General features: G+C 43.6%; 1 protein-coding gene across 3 annotated transcripts in view; it reads left to right on the top strand.

The window, feature by feature from the left end:
* ITGB7 (integrin subunit beta 7) overlaps positions 1-23,074 on the top strand; it is a 58,897-nt gene that overhangs the window by 29,611 nt on the left and 6,212 nt on the right. For 2 of the 3 annotated variants that reach the window (XM_039330572.1, XM_039330573.1), the window contains exons 8-15: positions 1,127-1,222; positions 1,317-1,406; positions 2,877-3,020; positions 3,593-3,786; positions 8,492-8,634; positions 12,004-12,211; positions 13,120-13,322; positions 22,228-22,397. In XM_039330572.1, coding sequence (XP_039186506.1) covers positions 1,127-1,222; positions 1,317-1,406; positions 2,877-3,020; positions 3,593-3,786; positions 8,492-8,634; positions 12,004-12,211; positions 13,120-13,322; positions 22,228-22,397 — 1,248 coding nt within the window. The remainder of the gene's footprint in view (positions 1-1,126; positions 1,223-1,316; positions 1,407-2,876; positions 3,021-3,592; positions 3,787-8,491; positions 8,635-12,003; positions 12,212-13,119; positions 13,323-22,227; positions 22,398-23,074) is intronic. The other variant, XM_039330574.1, reaches the window with a different exon arrangement.

The following is a 23,074-nucleotide window of genomic DNA, read 5'->3' as shown; positions in this document are numbered from 1 at the left end:
GGCGATTTCATTTTTCATGGGGCGATGGAATGAAAAAGGGTGATGTGGGGGTGAAGGAACAAAAAGGGGGCGATATGGGGGCGATGGAGCGAGAAGTTTTGGGGACACTTTTGAGACTTTTTCGTACAGTGAATGGCTGTATATCTGTCGTACAAAAACATCAGATCGCTCACTATTAGTGGATTGAATTGTGTTTTCAAATGTTCCTCCAGCTAGCTTCAGTACAGAATGCCGTACATATGTAAATACGCATTGCTTATTTTCATGCATGTTGTTCAGCAGCCTCTACCCATACAGTGGCGCACCATTAGCCAGAATACGGGAGATATGGGGAAAAGACTGGAAATAAATTATTTGCATCGTTATGTCCTGATGACAATTTTAAAGAAAACAAAAAAAGTGTTTGCATAAATTTAAGAATTATTTCCCATGTTGTGATTGACAGGTTATGTTGGGAGAGGGGGGCGATGACAACTTCCTCATTGGCTCAAGGGGGCGATTCGTTCAAAAAGGTTAAGAACCACTGCTCTAGATTACTACAATACCATGCTAGTCCCTATTTCTCCATGGTAGCTAGGGGAAGTGTAACAGCACAGTGGAAATAAGCTGGTAGTTTGACAGTGGATATGTATTTATTTCTAATTGCCATATATATGTTCTCTCCAATTTAGCACTAAAGCACTAAACAAACTATTGGTCCGTCTGACCTAATAACTTGGTCTGTGTGAGAGAGGCTTTCTAAAGCTTTGAAGGATGGCCTTTTCTTGTCTTTCTGTCCAAGCCCATACTTATTAGAGATAGCAGGAACTGAACTGTATCTGCTGCAACAAAAAAACATGCATCTGTATTAGTGCCTTAGTTCTAGCCATAGTCTTTGAAGAGATGCTCTGAAGAAGTCTGATGTAAATAATGAAAATTCAATCAGTTGCTGCACATGCTTCTGCTTTTTTGGAGGGTGAAAGTAAATTCACAACATTTGGTTTGGAAGGGAGGGCACAAAGCTGCTGGATTCGATCTGAAGTCCTGATGAGAGGGAACAGTAGGTCCCTAGGAGAAAAAAACAAGGAGGAAGGGAATGAAGAGAAGCATCTGTCCCTGTAACTTCAGCCTCTGTTTTTTTCCGCAGGACTATCCTTCTCTTGGGCACTTGGCTGAAGTGTTGTCCAAATCTAACATCCAACTCATATTTGCCGTGACTAGGACCAGGCTCTCCTTATATAAGGTGCATGCTGAATTGAAGAGTGGGGAAGGGAGATTTACTTGGACTATTGGGGAGGGGGTACAATCTCCCACTCACATTTTTCTCTCCTTTCTAGGAGCTGAGCAAGCTTATTCCAAAGTCAGTGGTGGGGGAACTGAAGTCGGACTCCACAAATGTGGTACAGCTCATAGAAGATGCCTATAAAGTGAGGCCATTGAGTAGTCTGGCTCATCTGAAATTAACCCTGATCACTTACTAGGGGAAATACCACCTTTCCAGTGCCACCATCTACCCGAGCATTACTCAGAAAATGGCCTGAGGGGACCCAGTCCTCATGCTCTAATAAGAAATAAGTAGACTACATAAGTTATCATAGCTGGGAGATAACCTAGAAGCACTCTGAGCCCCTTGAATGGACTGTACGTCAGAGGAGGCTTCCTCATACAGCTCTTCTAGTCTAGAGCAGTTTTTCAGTTTGTTTTGGATATTCTCAGAATCAGTAATGAGTGAAATTGAGAAGGATCCTGCTTAGTTACCCTGGCTTGTACTCAAACGCTCCCAGGTGCAAGAGAAATTAAACAACCATCTGTCCAGGCAAGTGAATGAATAGGCAGAGACTGGATGCCATGCTTTGCTTCACCTCTGGCTTGATGCAAACCAAGTCAGCCACTGGAGGAAAAATGTTCCAACCATTATGCATAGAACAGGAATGTGGCCAAGACAGAATTCTCTCCTTTTTCTTAGCCATAAGATCTCAGATGGCGTACATCAGGGGTGTCAAACTGCTGGCCCGTGGGCCGGGTGCATCATGCCAAAACCGTGCCCACCCCATTGCTGGCAATGGAAAAAAAGTTGTAATACATTGCGAGTTTGACACCCCTGGTGTAGAGGTTAAGATGTTAGATTGGTACTGGAGAGCTCCAGGTTCTACTTCACCCTCAGCCATGGAAACTTAGTTTTGTGCTAGATGTCCTCTCCCAGCCCCACCTACCGCAGAGGGTAATTTTTGTGGAGGGGGGGGGAAATGGGATGAAGAATACTAGGTTGCTATATTGCATCTATATATGCTATATATGGATGTATAGAAGAAGGTGTGGCAGAACCTAGGGGTGAAGTTAAAAGAGGGATCAGCCCAGAATCCCTATGTAGCCACAAATGAACTAAGTCCAAATTCTACTGACCCTTATCTAATTCCAAGCAGGTGCTGTTAGTTGAGAAGATTCCTTTGCATAGACATAATTAGCAATAAATCAGTTTCATTGAACCTTCACATGTGAACCTGATCTTTCGTGCCTGACAGGATGCCATATGTAGCCATTTTTACTGCTGTATATGCTATATTGAGCTCCTGCAGAACAGAAGGACTAATATTTGGCATACTGTTTTTTGATTTGGTGGCTAAATGACTTTTAATAATCTTATCACATTTTGTCCTGATAGTATATACATCATCCCAATCATCTTTCCTGCCTAGTAGTCAATTTGATGCTCCCATAAAATTGTGGCTTTCTTAAAGCAAATAATTGAGCTGAGTTTTGAAGCACAGGCCCTCCCTATTCACTATGTCTGCTAGTAAGAGCATGTGTAAGCACTCCTCTTTTCAGCCTTGCTTTGTAGCATTGTGTCATCTGAGCCATAAGCCTACTCACAACAGATTCTACTTGTCTCTCCACAGAGTCTCGCCTCCACAGTGAAACTGGGACATTTCTCAGACCTTCCGCCTGGGATCTCCATTGCTTATGACTCCCATTGTGGGGACACAGAAACCTATGGGCAGACAGAGGGTGGAGAATGCAGTGACGTGTCTGTCCACCAGTTGGTGAGTATTTAGGTCAAGAACTTCTGATGGCGCCAAGCATGTCTCAGGAGAGGGTCCCAAACAGGTCACTGCGTTACAGCTCCAGCAGTCTAAGAGCTGACAGAGCAGTGATGGCGAACCTTTTAGAGACTGAGTGCCCAAACTGCAACCCAAAACCCACTTATGGATCGTCGGGTGCCAGGTGGGTGTGACCCATTGGGTGGGTGTGGCTGCCATGGTAACAGCAGACTGGGTGGGACTAAAAAGTTCAATCAATCAATTCCAACTTTGCAAGATCTTTTTTTTCCCATGAGAAGTTGAAATTGACTGATTGATTGAACCTTTTTTTTTTGTACACGGCGGCAGAGGCCTAAAGCGAAAAGGTTTTATAAAACCCAGCTGAAGGCCTAGGACTGGGGCGACAGAACACGTGCCCACAGAGAGGGCTCTGAGTGCTGCCTCTGGCACCCGTGCCTTAGGTTCGCCACCACTGGAATAGAGGGATGCTAGAAATTGGAATTTGGCAACATCTGGCACAGGTTTATCACTTAGGGAAGTCTATGGAGCCCCTCTCATTCATCTATCTTCCCAAGGTACAATTCACAGTGAAGATAATGGCAACCACCTGCCTCCCTGAGTCCCAGAAACTGATGTTGCGAGTTTTGGGAGTGGGAGAGGAGGTCCAAGTAGAGCTGTCGACAGTCTGTGAATGCCAGTGTGGAGATGCCCAGCCTGATGCACACCACTGCTCTGGTGGACATGGCAACCTCACCTGTGGCATTTGCAGGTATTTATCTGATAAATTTCACTGTGTTTTTTAAAAGCTGCCTTGCTGTGTCATAATAGTCAAAGATCTTGACAGGCTAGGCAGAAACAGACCTGATAAGTACTAGGAGGGGAGGCTATAGATTTAGCCTGGGAGGGCAACAAAACAGAACACACACAATAGCAAAATCCTTCTGGTTACCATTGATGTGTCCCAAAGGCCCCGGGAGTCAAATCTGACTTGAAGGAAGTTTTACTTCACTCCAGTAATGGACTGATAGTAAAATTAAAAGTATAATCGGAATGTATCAATGGTAGAGTTAGTAGCACCTCTAAAAATGCTGCCAAGAAAATTGCATGGACTTGTCCAGGCAGGAGACAAGACTGACTTAAAGGCCTCACCATCACCCGGATCTAAAATTCTCTCCAGAGAATTCTCGCCTGAAATTCTTTCCAGGATCTAGAATTCCCAGTTTCCCCAGGCCTAAGTGGGAGCTGGGCTCCCCTCGAGAGGCCCATAGCTAGGCTCAGATCAGGCCACATTCGTTCTCTCTGACATCCACCGTACTACTGGGATCTCCTTCCAGGATTAATTTTAAGTTGTTCTTGTTTAAACTCCTGTGTCAGCCGCCCCTCTGCACCATCCTACAATGTTCTTGTAAGATTATATGAGAAGAGGAAAAATATACAAATGAACAGAGGAAGAAGTAAACCATAGGGAGAATGGCAGGGAAAATAAGAGAAAAAGAAAAATCAGATAAAATGTGACAGATAGTGATGAAGAATGCAGAACAATATGTCACTCCTTCTTTAGCAAGGAAGTTATCTCTTAACTGTTATATTCTTCCCAGCACCACAAAAGCTAACTAATGACTTGGGTTATTCAAACATTATATAAAAACACAGAAAACAAACATTTATAAAGCCATTTTATAAACACAATACTACATTAACATTTTCTTTCAATACATATGTCAGGCTTGTAAAGATCCATCCTAACTCTGATTAATCATTGAATTTAAGTCACTCCCTGTTTGAATAACTCCCAAAGTTTGTAAGATATTATTGAAATTAAATTCAAAATATGAATGGTTAATACTTTTAAAGAGAAGAAAAAGATCTTATTGCATTAGTATAAATTGGAGGGAAAGAATTGAATTTAATGAGTTAATTGTAGTCAGTTGGATTTTTAGTGGCGTGATGTGTGTGTGTGTGTGTGTGTGTGTGTGTATACGGTATATACATGAAAGTTTTAATGTTCTTGAGTTCTGAGTTTATAAAGTGGGTTTGAAAATGAAGTTTTTTTTCTTCTCTATAGCTTAAGTAATCCTTAAACTATTATTGAAATTGAATTTTAATATATGTTAACTATTATTGAAATTGAATTTTAATATATGTTAACAGGAAGTTAAAAAACAATAAAGTTTAAAAACAGATGTGTTAGAATATTGTTTTTAGAAATGTTTTTAAAGAAAAGTTTAATATTTTAATTTTTTAAAAAAAATATTTTTTCCCTTTACAGTTAAAAAAGTGGGAAGAATATATTGAATTTTATTAATATAAATTATGACAGTAAAAATTAATGAACAAACAGAAATATATATATTTCCCACAGCAAGGAAAAGCAGAGATTGTTAAATCAATTATTTTATCCAAAGAAGAGAATATATTTAATTTTGTTTCTATTTGGAAATTGCTTCTGGACTGTGTGTTATAATGGGAAAAATGAAATTTTGCTTTTGGTTTTGTTGATTAGACAGGTTTGCTGTTATAGAAATGGCTAGTATATATTATTGTATAAAAGTAAAAAGTTGAGGTTGTAATGTTATTATTTTCTATTGTGCCAAAGAGAGTTGGAAGTCAATGGCTTTTTTTCTTTTTCCCTTTCTATCCCACATTTTCTCCTTTTCCCTTCTTCCTTCCCCTAGTTTTCCATTACTTTTATTTTCTTTTGTATCTTATATTTTGATAAAAATTAATAACATTTGATATACCAGAAAAAAAAACCTATAACGGATGACCTAAATATCTTCCTCTCCCTCAAAATATAACTGTGATGATGGAACTGTGCAATCTAAACACCATAACCACCACCAAATTGGTTATCGACCACAGAAAATAGTGAAAATTTCACTTATTGTTGCAGAGCAATAAATGCTCAAAAAACCATTTTCTTCCTTTGCCTGGAATAAGATCCAGGTCAGAAATATTGCAATAGTAGTGTAATATTGATTTTTTCTTCTTTTACCTTCATGAAATGTAGTCTTATGATCTACAGGTAGTTCTCAACTTATGACTGGACTCTTGGTGACTGATTGAAGTTATGATAGACCACCTAAAAAATACTTACAACCAGTGGTGGGATTCAAATATGTGAACAACCGGTTCTCAGTGTAGATGCCACTTCTGGAAGTCCATTCTGGGCCTGGGCAACAAAAAATTACCGTAAATGCCGGCGTATAAGGCGATTTCCGCGAGCGCTGAAATCGGTGCCAAAGACGGGGGTCGTCTTATACGCCGAGTCGTTTATATGCCGGAAATACTGGTAGTTTCCGGCGTATAAGACGACGTTCTAAGAATGCGGCCCGGCTATAAAGACGGGGGTCGTCTTATACGCCGGGTCGCCTTGTACGCCGGCATTTACGGTAGCTACCGGTTCTGCTGAAGTGATGCGAACCAGCTGAATCCCACCACTGCTTACAACCCAGATTCAATGAGCCCCCAGGATCATGTGATTGAATTTTGGGTGCTTAGCAACCAGTTTGAATTTACAGCCATTTGCAGCATCTCATATTTGCATATCATGATTTATGACTTTTTTTGGTCAGAAATCAGTGTTTACTTTGGTTTCTGGCAAAAAAAAAAGTCCCTTGCAGACAATGGATTCGCTTAACAACAGAGCCCAGAATTTCTGTTGCTAAATGAGACAGTTAAGTGAATTTTGCCCCATTTCATGACCTTTCTTGTCACAGTTGTTAAACGAATCACTGCTGCAAAAAATGTCATGAAATCACCCATGTGACAACCCACTTAACGACCAGCATGACTTATGACAACCATAATTCTGGGTTTAATTACTGTCGTAAGTCCAAGGACTTGATCAGATAGAAAAACACTTTCCTGCTATTCTCTGGTTACTTGATCTTATCTGGATTTTTCCAAGAGAAGTTGCCAGTTTCTTCAGAATCAACTAAATCCAACAGCTCAGACCAGACTTGTACAGGTGGTCCTTGACTTCCAACTGTTCATTTAGTGACCATTCGAAGTTACAACGGCACTGAAAAAAGTGACTTACGACCATTTTTCACACTTATGATCATTTCAGCATCCCCATGGGCACGTGATGAAAATCGGGATGCTTGGCAACTGACTCATATTTATGATGGGGGGGGGTGTCACTTGATGCCCTTTTGCGGCCTTCTGATGAGCAAATTCAATGGGCGAGCCAGATTCACTTAATAGCTGCATTATTAAATTAACAACCGCAGTGATTCACTTAACAACTGTGGCAAGAAAGGTCCTGAAATGGGGCAAAACTCACTTAACAACTGTCTCATTTAGCAACAGAAATTCCGGGGTCCATTGTGGTTGTACGTCAAGGACTACCCGTACTGTGTTCCTGGAAGATCTGATTCAAGAACTTCTCTGAGAGGAGTAAAAAGATGAAATCTTCATGTCCAAGTGGCAGCTCCTATTCAGAGGAAGCACTTAAAATATTGGACAAGCAATAATTACTTCTAGTGATTTCTGATAGTTTTGGTGTGTGTGTGGGGGGGAGGGTTGCTTAAACCTTCTTTTTGATCAAACGCAATCAGTGCAATCAACATTTAAAAAAACTGTAGAAAGTTTCAAAGTGGCCATTCAGACCAACCCCAAATCTCATATTTATCTTCTCACTGTAAAATTTGATGAAGAAAAAAGTATCTGGATCCCATCTAGAAAAGGCATGATATGGTAATGTGATATGTATAATCCTAATTTCACTCATAAATCTTGCCAGATTCCCTGTTTGTTTTTCTGTAGTAAATGTAGGAATGAGGCACATATATGTTTAAACATTTGGTTTGAAATGTTCTTTAAAAAGGATAGTTTCCCCTGGGAAAATGTGGAGGGGGCTTCAACCCCATTCCCTCTGGAATGTTATTCCATGCCCTAGCAAGGTATCTCCCCACCCCCTTAAAATGATCTAAAAATGCTCAAAAGTATGTCCTCAGAAGCTGCCCATGTTAAATTCTCTGCTGTTTGGATTGTCCTTGAAGATGGATGGATGCCTGATTGTGCCACCTGAAGAAGAGTTTGGGGTGAAGACAATAGAATGGAAAACAGAGAAAGCAAGGGCAGACTTCAAGCATTCCTTTGTAACAAGCAGCTGCATTCAGAAATCGCTCTGAGTTTAAAATAAACTCTTGAGTTTTATTTAGTTCAGCATCAGTTCAGAACTTACAGAGATCATTTCATGTGAAAGTCTTGAAGAAGGGTTGAAAGACAACAATTTATTTATAATAACTATAATAGCACAGCATTAGCAGAGTTCCCCTTTCCTTTTCTCCCCTCTTCTACCAATACCTAGACTAAGGATTAACCCCAGTTCTATCATAATTGAAGGATTGTAGCTACGCCAGCATGGAGAGTAGGAAGTTGGTCAGGATGAAACCACACAAGCCAAAAGTTGACATAGAAATGCTCTTTGGCTCCTCTTCACAGCCCATTTCTTATTTCTGTTCTAGATGTCACGAAGGCTATGTTGGCCGGCGCTGTGATTGCAGAAAAGAGGAACTACTAAGTTCAGAAACTGTGAGCTTAGCAAGTAGGCCCTTCTGCAGTTGTGACAACGTTGCTTGCGAACGACATAATGGGCAACTCTGTGCAGGTAAAAATATGAAGTTTTTTTTAAGATCAAAGGTACTATTACTCAATAGAATGGAATGGAATGGAATGGAATGGAATGGAATGGAATAGAATAGAATAGAATAGAATAGAATAGAATAGAATAGAATAGAATAGATCTTGGAGGTCTTCTAGTCCAGCCCCATGCTCAGACAGGAAACCCTATACCATTTTGGACAAATTGCTGTCCTGTCTCTTCTTTAAAACTTCCAGTGTTAGAGCATTCACAATTTCTGGAAGCAAGTTGTTCTGGTGATTAATTGTTCTAACTGTCAGGAAATTTCTTCTTAGTTCTAGGTTGCTTCTCTCCTTGATTAGTTTCCATCCATTGCTTCTTGTCCTGCCTTCAGGCACCTTGGAGAATAGCTTGACTTCCTCTTCTTGTGGCAAGCCCTAAGATATTGGAACACTGCTATCATATCACCTCTAGGCCTTCTTTTCATTAAACTAGACATACCCAATTCCAGCAACTGTTCCTAATATGTCTTAGTCTCCAGTCCCTTGATCATCTTTGTTGCTTTTCTCTGCACTCTTTCTAGAGTCTCAACATCTTTTTTACATCGTGATGACCAAAACTGGATGCAGTATTCCAAGTGTGGCCTTACCAAGACATTATAAAGTGGTATTAACACTTCATGTGATCTTGATTGTATCCCTCTGTTAATGCAGTCTAGAACTGTGTTGGCTTTTTTGTATGTAGCTCAGGATTGAACCATAGAGGCCTTTGTTTTGTCTGAACTTTATTGATTGCTTGCAGGCATTTAATTTCCCAGGTAGGCAACATCACTGATGGACAAACAGAAAAACAAATAGAAGAATGGACAGAACAACAAATGGACAAAATGGACAGTCAGCTGACCAGACCAGACAGATGGATAGACAGACAGTGCACAGATGGACAGAGTCACAAACAGAAGGATGAATGGACAGATGGCTAGACAGAAGGATGGATGGACAGATAGATGATAAACAGAGAGACAGAAGGATGAACAGAAGGCACATGGATATACAGATCAGAGACAAATAAACAGAAGGACAGGTTATTGAACAGATAGACAAAGAAACAGGCAGACCGGCAGACACACAAAAAGATGGATGAACAGATGGAGAAATATAAGGACAGGCAGGTAGAAAAATGGACAGACAGATAGTGGATAGATGGACAGACTGCATCAGCAGAGACTGGATAGATGAACAGATGGATATACTCTGGACAGACAACTGGATGGATGGACAAACAACACATAGACAGACAGCTGTACACGGGGACATATAGACAGGAGGATGGATAGACAGACTAATGGACAGACAGGTAGGCAGCAGATGGATGGACACTTAGGTGAAGAGACAGATGGACAGACAGACAAAAAGACAGATGGAGAGAGGACAGACAAACATACTGTTGAACAGATGGATAGCAATCAGACAGATGGATAGATGGACCAACACCAAAGGACAGATGAACAGATTGATATGGATGGACAGATGGATAAACAGAGAGAGGGAAGGATGGACAGGCAAAAAAAAGAACAAATGGAAGGATGAACAGACAGACAGACAACTAGACACAGGTAGACAGGCAGCCAGAGAAGTATAAAGACAAGTCTGACACGTAGACAGACAGAGGGACATACAGACACCAGGCAGACAGAAAGACAAATGGGCACCATTACTCTCATTATCCATTAACTGGATAAATATAAGATACATAACTCACTATCCTTATGAATGTCTCCTTTATGAGGGGGTCCTTGGTGCTCTCTGAGCTTGGTTGTTTTCTTGCAGATGTTTCATTACCCAAACTAAGTAACATCATCACTAACGCTGGTGTCTGTATGCCCCTCAGTCCATCTGTCTGTCCCTCTGTCTGTCTGTCTACATGTCCTTCTGCCTCTCTGGCTGGCTGTCCAACTATCATCCAAGTTGTCTGTGTGTGGGTCATTTCAAGCCTGAGCTACAAATATTCTCCTTTATTGTTTCCTTTATATTAATGCATTGAAATTGTTGTATGTGGAGCAGACAGTTCTACTGCCTCAGCACTCAGTTTTCATTAGAAAGAAAAACATATCTCTAGCCTTCCACCTCGTGGTTATGCTTGTAAATATGCAGACAATGCCGGTGGAAATCTGTAAAACCAGTAATTTGAAGAAGACAGAGGGTTTGTGCATGGGGCAAATAATATTCTATCCTTACATGTTGATGCTGACCTTCATATTAGATAGAGAAGGCAAACTGAAACTGCCTGATGACCCCAGAGATTGGAGGATGGGGGTAAGGCGACAGATAACAAAAATCCGGTTGCTGTCTTTTCTGTGCTTTAAAGGGGTATATAGAAACAATAAAGGACATTGCTTATGTTAGAAGTTGGGGTCTCCTTAAGAGAGCAGAATGAAGAGGCACTAGATCAGCCCGCAGAAGGGTTCCACCCCTCCCTTATGTTGTTATCCTGCTTTCCTGCAGCAAAGACCAGTTTAGAAGTTACACTGTTTATCTAAGTCACTGAAGAGAGTGTACAGTATAATCTGTAACCTTGTGGGCTTTGAGGCTTCTCTTGTAATCACGGTACAGGTAGGTCTTGATTAGTGCTGATAAGGAATTCCACAAAATGGCCACATTGTTCAGATTTGCATTATTTAAAGTGATATTTCTGCAGCAAATAAGGCAATTGGTTCCAGCTTGATGGAAACAGGCAGTGAACATTTTTAAACATAAATTTGTATACGTTTATCAATGAAATATAAGAGATTAAAACAGTATATTTGCAAATTTACTTTTAACAAAGTCACACAGTAGATATACAGTAGAAAGCATAATAAAAAGAAAAAAGTTCTAAATATTCCTATTGATAAGAATATTGATTTGTTAATAAAATAAATAAATCAAGTAAACAAAAGACAAACTAAAGAGAATAAATCCATATTCGAAGCGTACCTGCTATCTATTGTATTTTGCTGTAACTCTTCAGAATGGACCTCTTCTTGTTCTTCTTCTTCTTCTTTTTTTTTTTTAGTGCTTTCCTTGAACAAAACCTCCCTTTTCTTCATTTTGCACACATGATGTATGTGTTAGCATCTGAAACCCAAACAGCAAGGGTGTATGTGCTAGCCTCAACTATGCATGTATTTGTTTTACATTAAGTCAACTTTGGCTTGCATTAAATATGATCTGGTATCAATATATAATTTGCACAAAATCAACTACTGCACTATTTGAATTCACACTAACCAGGACTTACCTGTAGTTCTGAATGCCAATAAAAGATATTTGCTGCCTCTTTCTCCAAACTGAAGCCGGCATTTCCCCCACAATTAGAAAGAACTCCACTATGGCGCTTGTCTCCTTCTGCCAACAGGTAACGGGCAGTGCCAGTGTGGCTATTGCCAATGCCAGGCCAACTACACTGGCAGCGCGTGTGAGTGCAGCCTGGATACCAGTGGATGCACTCAGGAGGGCAAGATCTGCAATGGGCATGGCCACTGCGTCTGCAACCGATGTCAATGTGACACTGGGTGGTTGGGCGTCCACTGTGCTAACCTCCAGATGACCTGTGAAGCACACAGGTGAGGCTAAGGGGAAGGAGCCAATGGCTGGAGGAGACTGGGTGCTTGTTCGTGGCAGGAGGGCTTCGTTCAGCAAAGTACATTGTCAGTCACCACCCTGATGACGTCAAAGAGAGAACCATTACCATGTCCTTTGATTGGGTTTGAGGCCAATGACCCTGCACTTTTCAGTTGTTCATCAATACTGCACAGGAGCACTGGATACTCGCAATGCAAGTTTCCTTGAACAAGCTGTCATCCTAAGTTCCTCCATTGAGACTGGAATACCGGTGGGCATTAGCGAAACAGACAGATCAGTTTAAAGCAGGGTTGCAAAAGCTGAGGTGCTGGGATTGTCTGAATTGCATGGTCTCTAGAGTATCATCCCAGGCTGCCATCAAATTTTAAGTGGCAGAAATGGACGTTAGCAAGTAAACGGAGGGCTACACAAATTTTTATATTCCTAGCCAGGACACTGACGACATATATAACTGCAATCTTAGCATTTTTCAGAAGATGCCAGCTTCAGGAAGATTTCATTGGGCTTCCCTGTGCTACTACAGGTAGTCCTTGACTTACAGCCAGAATTTCCATTGCTAAACAAGATGGTTGTTACCATCTTTGCCACTGAATGTTAATAAGGATTCATTATATAGAAAAGGAATCTGGGTGGACAAATCAAGCAGCATTGGTGCTTGTGTATTTCATAAACAAAACCAGTCAATGTGTCATGAACCAACAAGAAAAAAAAATCCCCCCCCTCCCCTCCATCACCAACTGGTTGAAACACCGCAGTCACTGCCCAAGTGGTCAAACAGTTCTCCGTTGGTACTAGTAGTTTTCAGGTGTCTTTGGGGGGGGGCATTCTTTGTGCTAAGCAAGAATAAATAAAAAGCCCCCAGTTTAAAAAGCTGTACATCTGTTGGCAGGGATTGTGCCGAGTGCAAGGCTTTTGGGACTGGACCACTGAGTCAGAACTGTAGCAATTCCTGCAGCCAAACGGTGAGAGTGTTGGTGGCCCCTGTGGATAAGAGATGGTGCCAGATGAAGGGAGGAGATGGACGCCTCCTCATCTACCTCATTGAGAAGGACAAGACAGGCGGCATCCTTCTTACAGTGAATGACGAAAAGGGTGAGTCACCAAGGGACGAAGTGTGAACATGTGCTGTTACTCTTCTTTCCTGTTGGGGTTTCCCAGACAGTTGGTTAGATATGCTGAGAATGGATGGATATATATATATATGCAGGACGTTTTTCAGACAGATGTCTAATTGATTACACCTTGACATTTTTAACTGCTATACTGCAGTTTTACTTTTTACAATCTCTTTTGCCTTGCAGCCCCCAACTAGGGGCGTTAAGCAGGCTCAAGTCGCAACTGCGAAACATTACAAATCCAAATTTCTTTTTCTGACAAATCAATCAATTAGACATCTGTCTGAAAAACGTCCTGCATATACTCCCTTGACTCAGCTGGCAAAGAGGGAGGAGAGCCTGTGGCTTGGTGGTTAAATCACTGCCTAGTATGTAAACTGCCCAGGTTCGAATCCCATAAAGGGTGTGGCTAACTGACGAGGGCAGAATGAGCCCAAAATGGCCATCTTAGTCTCCCAATTTAATTCTTTAATTCTTTGTCAGAAAAAGAAATTTGGAGATATATATATATATATATATATATATATATATATATATATATATATATATAGGTCTTTGGTTGTTCAGGTTTTCTCCCACGTAAAATTGGAAGTGTCTTGGCGACGTTTCGACGAAGTCCCATTTGTCATCTTCAGGCTGGTGCTTTCAGCTTCGTGCCTCAAGCAGCAGTGTGTGGTCTTGGCTGTTTCTTCCTTTTAACTGCCAGTGGAGGTATGAACTGATTGGGTGGGAGCTTGGCTGTGTTCTGATTGGGTGGAAGTGTGTTCTGATTGGTTAGGGGCTTGGCTGTGCTCTGATTGGCTGGGGGGTTGGCTGTGCTCTGATTGGCTGGGGGGTTGGCTGTGCTCTGATTGGCTGGGGGAGTGTTCGTTTGGTTGTGCTCAGGTTAGTCTGAGTTGCAGAGGGAGTCAAGATTTTGGGCTGCCCTGCCATTCCTTGGCTTCGCGTTCGTGGTCGTGCTTCCTCTTCATGGAGGGTGTCAGAACAAAACGCTTAGCTGACGAACAACACCTAAAACCCGAACTACACACTCTCACCAATGTACTAACATCCAATGGATTCCATAGAAATAAGATTACAAACCTAATCCAAAAAGAAACCCCCACTAAAATCCAAGACAAAGAACAAGAAAACGGCAAAGCCATCCTCCCATACATAAAAGGCATCACAGACAGAATCAGTAAGATCCTCCATAAACACAACATCAAAACAGCATTCTGCACAAACAGAAAAATATCCACCATCCTTAGAAACCCCAAAGATAAAATTGAATTAGAAAATCAAGGAGTATACGAAATCCCATGCACCACTTGTCCCACCACATACATCGGACAAACCAACAGAAGAATAAGTGCACGCATTGAAGAACATAAGAACTCAGTCAAAAAAGAGGAACCAACATCTTCCCTGGTCCAACACCTTAAAGCCACAGGACATGAAATTGACTTTAAAAATACCAGAACCATTGCCAAAAGTGAACATTTTAATAACAGAATAATCAGAGAAGCCATCGAGATAGAAAAACGCCCACACAGCATGAACAAGCGAGATGATACCTCCCGCCTACCAGCCATTTGGAAACCCGCCCTTATTGACAAACGACTCCCTAACACAAAAAATGATACCAGACCCACACTCACAAAAACCACACAGGAGGTCACCACCAAACATCCACGCAAAAAACAAACCCAAAGCCACACTGACTATGAGGCACGACCACAAACCAGAAGCCAGACCACAGCTGCATCATTAGCCACTTTAAACCCCCCCAATCCATACATGAAGCAAACTGACACCCTCCATGAAGAGGAAGCACGACCACGAACGCGAAGCCAAGGAATGGCAGGGCAGCCCAAAATCTTGAATCCCTCTGCAACTCAGACTAACCTGAGCACAACCAAACAGAACACTCCCCCAGCCAATCAGAGCACAGCCAACCCCCCAGCCAATCAGAGCACAGCCAACCCCCCAGCCAATCAGAGCACAGCCAAGCCCCTAACCAATCAGAACACACCTCCACCCAATCAGAACACAGCCAAGCTCCCACCCAATCAGTTCATACCTCCACTGGCAGTTAAAAGGAAGAAACAGCTAAGACCACACACTGCTGCTCGAGACAGCAAGCTGAAAGCACCAGCCTGAAGTGACGAATGGGACTTCGGTCGAAACGGGCAGCCAAGACACTTCCACTTTTACATGGGAGAAACCCGAACAAACCAAAGACCTACATACAAATACCCCGCGAAACCCTCAGAAAACCATATTATATATATATATATATATATATATATATATATATATTATGATATTTATATCATATATATATATATATATATATATATATTGTCCAAATAATAACGATCACCAAGAGAATATCTATCAAAAATAGAAATTTAATCCACCGAGCTTTCGTCAAATACACTTGACATCGTCAGGGTTAAAAGGCAAACTACGGGGGGAGTCTTATATACAGTTGTTTAATGCCTGTTTCCGGCTCCTGGAGCGCGTCATAGGGCCCAGCTGATCGGGCTGAGTCCTAAGCATACGCCCCACGTCAGCATCTATCTCCGTTCCATGGTTAGTTTGAGTTCGATTATATGTTGCTTCGTTAGTTGTTACCGGGTTGGGAGCCCAAGTCCTTTTTCCTTCCCTATTCGTAACCCCTCCACCATCCCAGACCTCACTTCCCTTTGTGAGCGGGGGTAGGCAATTATCCACACTGCCTTCAATATCACTACATGCCCCAAGGCTGCTTTGATCCTGTTTTCCTATCTCCCGGGATTGTAACACAAGCTCGTAGTCCCCCCCCCATACTATTCCTCCTCCCCTCCTTCTTCCCGTAGGTTCTCCTGAGCGGTCTGCTGTTCGTTTCCACGTTCTCTCTCTTGCGCGCAGTCGCGATGTTTCTTGCCGTTGTTCCGTTATCAGTGCTTCGTTGTTCCGTCCATTGTTGGAGAGCACTACTGCCGTTCATCCCCAATTCTCCGTTCCCACTCCGTATAGTGCTCTTCCCCTTTAACTGCAATCGCTGTTTTGTCTCGCAACTTGGTGTTGGGAGTATCCGAGGGGGATGCATTCTTCTACTCGACTGTGACCGGGTTGTCATGGTGTGTGTGGTGCGTGTGGTAATATCCTCAACGGGGGGTTCGTCCTCGGTCTCGTCATCTTGGTTGAGCTTGGTTGTATTCCGTTTTTCTTTCAGTTCATCGGGCTCTACTCCATCTCCATTCCGTCCCACCAATGATCCGTTCTCTATGGGTCGTGGCGCACTCAGCCGCAGTTGCTTGCTGGAATCAGTCCGTTGTTGATCCGTGAGAGGGGAGCTGTCAATGGAAACCCCATTGCTGTAATTACGTAGGGAGGAGGCCAGGGCGGCTTTTTGATTGGGTCCCCTCCCCATATCAGTACGATTACCAGTACTCCATATTTTTAGAGCTTGGTGCGCTGCGCACAAATCTACACGTCGATTGATAGATTCCGTTCCTGAGAACCATGCCTCTTTCAATAGGCGACCTCTTTTTGTCATATCATTGGCCAAAATTTGTGCGTTCTCAAAATCGAAGCGATGGCCATGCTCCGCTACATGGGCCCAGATCTGCGAATGTTGCTCGCCTCGTTTAATGGCCAGCTTGTGCTCGTGTAAACGAGTCTTGAGTCTTTTCGAGGTCTCGCCTATATAATGGCTCTGGCAGTCTGTGCAATTGATTCTATATACTACAGCTGACCTCTCGACAGTAGGGAGCTGGTCCTTGGGGCGCATCACTTTAGCTCGTAGAGTCTGGGTAGGTTTGTGAGCTACCTGTATGTTGTGGGGTGCTAGGATTCTGGCAGTGGCTTCTGACACGGTGTTGATGTATGGTAGTGACACTCGTACGGTTCGTGTCCCAGGTTCTTCTCTTTGTTGTCCATTTCGAGGTCCTGGTGCCATACTGTGTTGCTTAATAAATCTCGGGGGGTACCCATTCATCCGGCATATACGGAACAGGTGTTTTCTTTCTTCTGCCTTAGACTCCCTAGTGCTACAGTGTGATTGCACCCGTTTAAACAGGGTCTTGATGCAGCTGGCCTTATGGGAGGCCGGATGGTTGCTATAGAAATGGAGGATGCGATCCGTGTGGGTGGGCTTCCGATAGACCCTGGTGTTAAGGGTTCCGTCTAGGGAACGTTGGACTAACACGTCCAAAAAGGCTATCGAGCCCCGGATCTCCTCCTCCATCGTAAATTTACAATTTACAATCCCGGGAGATAGGAAAACAGGATCAAAGCAGCCTTGGGGCATGTAGTGATATTGAAGGCAGTGTGGATAATTGCCTACCCCCGCTCACAAAGGGAAGTGATGTCTGGGATGGTGGAGGGGTTACGAATAGGGAAGGAAAAAGGACTTGGGCTTCCAACCCGGTAACAACTAACGAAGCAACATATAATCGAACTCAAACTAACCATGGAACGGAGATAGATGCTGACGTGGGGCGTATGCTTAGGACTCAGCCCGATCAGCTGGGGCCTATGACGCGCTCCAGGAGCCGGAAACAGGCATTAAACAACTGTATATAAGACTCCCCCCGTAGTTTGCCTTTTAACCCTGACGATGTCAAGTGTATTTGACGAAAGCTCGGTGGATTAAATTTCTATTTTTATAGATATTCTCTTGGTGATCATTATTATTTGGACAATATGAATATTCCCAAGAGTCGCATTTTTGTTTTTATTTCTAATTATTATAACAGAGCAGTTTTGCTCATGGCAAGACGTTGGGAAAAGTCTGCCTGTCGTATCTTGGCTTGCTATCGTAAGCTAGCCTTCCTGCACGCTTGTATGCGTGAAGAACTCCCACCCAAGTCATTGATGAGGAGACCCGCGGTGAATTCTGCTGAATGCCAGCTAGCGGTGAGACAATTTCAACGTCGTACGGTACGGGCACTCATCAATGACCAACATCGTCGGGTGGGAATCTTGAAGAGGGGAGCTGACTGCCTTCGTGAACAATGTAGCAAGGGTCTGTCAGAACAACACTTCCAAATGCTCGACCAGCACGTTCAGTTAATGGCTGAGAGAACCAACCAACAGACTGCCACACGCCTCCAACGTAAGATAGACTCTTTACGGGGACAAAAGGGTAACGGGGATATGGATAATTTGGTGCATAACTTGTCCTCAAAGACCCTTACCCGCCCCCAACTTACGCTACTGCAGCGCGACGTAGGACATAATCTGATGGATGCAAATCTGCTGGATTTCATCGCCGCGTTAGAACCCGCCATACACCACGAGAATATGGGGGAGAATTCTATGAGCTTAATTAGGCAGCAGGTCACGGGGCTGCTTATGCGCCACAGGCACCACCAAGTATTAACTAGGGATGAAATAGAGGCCCTAGAGCATCTCAAGAGGGACGCCACCATTGTGATACTCCCCGCTGATAAGGGGAGGGCCACAGTGGTGATGGACAGGACCCTCTATGTGGCCAAAGCATTGCAATTACTAAGTGACAGGACTGCTTACAGAATTATCAAGAAAGACCCCATGGTGACCTTGAAAAACAAAATCAATAAGCTACTTGACGGTTTTAAACGGTCAAAGAAACTTGATGAAGATACTTTAAGGAGAATACGGCCCAATGACTCGGCGCTCCCAAGGTTTTATGGGCTGCCAAAGATCCATAAGGAGGATATTCCACTTCGCCCTATCGTGTCGTTTAGAGGCACTCCCATTTCGGGGTTGGCGAAGTGGCTCAGCGATCGCATATCTTACCTAGTCGATGGCAGCCCTACTACAGTTAGATCTGCGGAGGAGTTCCTGGAGAGGATCAGGACCCTTAGGGTGGAGGAGGATGAGGTGATGGTCTCTTTTGACGTCACCTCACTCTTCACCTCCATCCCTCAAGACCTGGCCCTGAGAGTCTTAAGGGACAGATTAGAAAAACTAGGAAAAACTGGACACCGAGATTCTCTGCAACCGGGAGATCTAGCGCAACTCATTGAGCTATGCCTTACAACTTACTTCTCCTTTCAAGACAATATATACGAGCAAGTCAAGGGCACACCGATGGGCTCCCCAATATCCAGCGTGGTGGCGGAAGCGGTTCTACAACAACTGGAACACGAGGCCATGACCCGTCAACAGCCCAAGTTCTGGGCACGGTATGTTGACGACACTTTTGCTGTCGTCAAACGCTGTCATCTGGCTGGCTTTATGGGAGTATTAAATTCAATATATCCGGACATTAAATTTACGATGGAGGAGGAGATCCGGGGCTCGATAGCCTTTTTGGACGTGTTAGTCCAACGTTCCCTAGACGGAACCCTTAACACCAGGGTCTATCGGAAGCCCACCCACACGGATCGCATCCTCCATTTCTATAGCAACCATCCGGCCTCCCATAAGGCCAGCTGCATCAAGACCCTGTTTAAACGGGTGCAATCGCACTGTAGCACTAGGGAGTCTAAGGCAGAAGAAAGAAAACACCTGTTCCGTATATGCCGGATGAATGGGTACCCCCCAAGATTTATTAAGCGACACAGTATGGCACCAGGACCTCGAAATGGACAACAAAGAGAAGAACCTGGGACACGAACCGTACGAGTGTCACTACCATACATCAACAACGTGTCAGAAGCCACTGCCAGAATCCTAGCACCCCACAACATACAGGTAGCTCACACACCTACCCAGACTCTACGAGCTAAAGTGATGCGCCCCAAGGACCAGCTCCCTACTGTCGAGAGGTCAGCTGTAGTATATAGAATCAACTGCACAGACTGCCAGAGCCATTATATAGGCGAGACCTCGAAAAGACTCAAGACTCGTTTACACGAGCACAAGCTGGCCATTAAACGAGGCGAGCAACATTCGCAGATCTGGGCCCATGTAGCGGAACACGGCCATCGCTTCGATTTTGAGAACGCACAAATTTTGGCCAATGATATGACAAAAAGAGGTCGCCTATTGAAAGAGGCATGGTTCTCAGGAACGGAATCTATCAATCGACGTGTGGATTTGTGCGCAGCGCACCAAGCTCTAAAAATATGGAGTACTGGTAATCGTACTGATATGGGGAGGGGACCCAATCAAAAAGCCGCCCTGACCTCCTCCCTACGTAATTACAGCAATGGAGTTTCCACTGACAGCTCCCCTCTCACGGATCAACACCAGACTGATTCCAGCAAGCAACTGCGGCTGAGTGCGCCACGACCCATAGAGAACGGATCATTGGTGGGACGGAATGGAGATGGAGTAGAGCCCGATGAACTGAAAGAAAAACGGAATACAACCAAGCTCAACCAAGATGACGAGACCGAGGACGAACCCCCCGTTGAGGATATTACCACACGCACCACACACACCATGATAACCCGGTCACAGTCGAGTAGAAGAATGCATCCCCCTCGGATACTCCCAACACCAAGTTGCGAGACAAAACAGCGATTGCAGTTAAAGGGGAAGAGCACTATACGGAGTGGGAACGGAGAATTGGGGATGAACGGCAGTAGTGCTCTCCAACAATGGACGGAACAACGAAGCACTGATAACGGAACAACGGCAAGAAACATCGCGACTGCGCACAAGAGAGAGAACGTGGAAACGAACAGCAGACCGCTCAGGAGAACCTACGGGAAGAAGGAGGGGAGGAGGAATAGTATGGGGGGGGACTACGAGCTTGTGTTACAATCCCGGGAGATAGGAAAACAGGATCAAAGCAGCCTTGGGGCATGTAGTGATATTGAAGGCAGTGTGGATAATTGCCTACCCCCGCTCACAAAGGGAAGTGATGTCTGGGATGGTGGAGGGGTTACGAATAGGGAAGGAAAAAGGACTTGGGCTCCCAACCCGGTAACAACTAACGAAGCAACATATAATCGAACTCAAACTAACCATGGAACGGAGAGAGATGCTGACGTGGGGCGTATGCTTAGGACTCAGCCCGATCAGCTGGGGCCTATGACGCGCTCCAGGAGCCGGAAACAGGAATTAAACAACTGTATATAAGACTCCCCCCGTAGTTTGCCTTTTAACCCTGACGATGTCAAGTGTATTTGACGAAAGCTCGGTGGATTAAATTTCTATTTTTATAGATATTCTCTTGGTGATCATTATTATTTGGACAATATGAATATTCCCAAGAGTCGCATTTTTGTTTTTATTTCTAAATATATATATATATATGAGTGAGTGAGTGACTGATTGACTGACTGACAATGAATGAATGAATGAGTTGTATTGGGTTTCTGGTGGGATCCAGACCCAGGATCTTCTTATATGCTAGGCAGCCTGTGATGCTATAGCAGACAAGGGAGGTCTGCATGCTTCTCTGTAAGGAGCTTTGGCAGAATCAAATTTTTAAATCAACTGCATGCTAACCAGGCTTTGTTGAATAAACCACAACTCACTGGATTTTCCCATTGCAGAATGTAATCGGTAAAGAATGACATTTAATGATAATACTAGAGAAATGTCATCAGCAGATAAGACAGCTTTGCAGCGTGACTTTTTGGCCAGTGTTGCTCTCTGGGGAGCAGAGCACTGTAACAGAGCGAATAGAAGCAGAACTTGAAAAACAGAGTCTCCATCAAATCCCCATCACATTACTTGACAGCTCTAGCTCTGTGGGTAGGTTATAAAATAGGCTTCCCAAATCGATATTCTCCAAACAGACTGCAAAAAGAAATAACGTTTAATCTGGGTACAAGGAAGAAGCTATTTGGAAGCACCACTATGGTAAGGTGAGCATGGATGCTACATAGCAAGGTGCAGGATACATGGCTACCATGGATGAGAGCAAAGGGAGGAAATAACAAAGGAAGGGAAAGAAGCTTCTCCAATTCCTGGCGGGAGTGTTGATAACGTAGGTAACTCCCATGCTTCCTTTCTTTCTATCCTGCCAGTGCCAGATCGTACCAGGTGGCCAAACCTGATGCCAGTGTTACGGAGTGCGCTGACTGTGGTGAGCATAGGAGTGCTTCTCATTGCCCTGTCCCGTGGCATTGTGGAGATCTGTGACCGGAGAGAGTTCAGACGCCGTGAAAAAGAACAAAAAAGTGCCAAGGGGTCTCAGGTCAGTGCCCTTCAAAGCATCTTTACCTTGCTGAAAGAGACACACCTGACCCATTGGGAGGCTTTGCACTTTGGAAAACACCTGCAAATGACAGAGCTCTTTCACCTGAAAAATGTAAAACACATATATTATTTTCAAATAGCACATAACCAGTGGAACAGCTTTTGCCTTCAGAAGTTGTGGGTGCTCCATCACTGGAGGCTTTGAAGAAGAGACTGGACAGCCACTTGTCTGAAATGATAGGGCTTCCTGCTTGAGAAGGAAGAAGACCTCTGAAGTCTCTTCCAGCTTTTTTCTGAATAGAATAGAACAGAACAGGAACAGAAAAAAGCAGGACAGAATAGAATGAATCTGGGAGGGACATTGGAGTCTTCTAGTCCAGGCCCTGGCTCAAGCAGGAGAACCTATACCATCTCAGACAGGTGAATGTCTAGTTTCTTCTTTAAAATCTCCAGTGATGGAGTGCCCACGATTTCTGGAGGTAAGCTGTTCCACTGGCTAATTGTCCTCACTGTCAGGAAGTTTTTCCTTAATTCCAGGTTGCTTCTCTCTTTGATCAGTTTCCAACCATTGTTTCTCGTCCTTCCCTCTGGTGCTCTGGTGAACAACCTGCCCCCCCTCTGCCTTGTGGCAGCCCCTCAGATACTGGAATACTGCTATCATGTCTCCCCTATTTC

Source organism: Crotalus tigris, unplaced genomic scaffold (genome assembly GCF_016545835.1).
Source record: "Crotalus tigris isolate CLP2741 ecotype Arizona unplaced genomic scaffold, ASM1654583v1 scf7180000024429.2167931701:2281839, whole genome shotgun sequence".
NCBI lineage: Eukaryota > Metazoa > Chordata > Lepidosauria > Squamata > Viperidae > Crotalus > Crotalus tigris.
The sequence above is the reverse complement of the archived record's forward strand: the minus strand, read 5'-3'. Positions and strand labels throughout refer to the sequence as shown.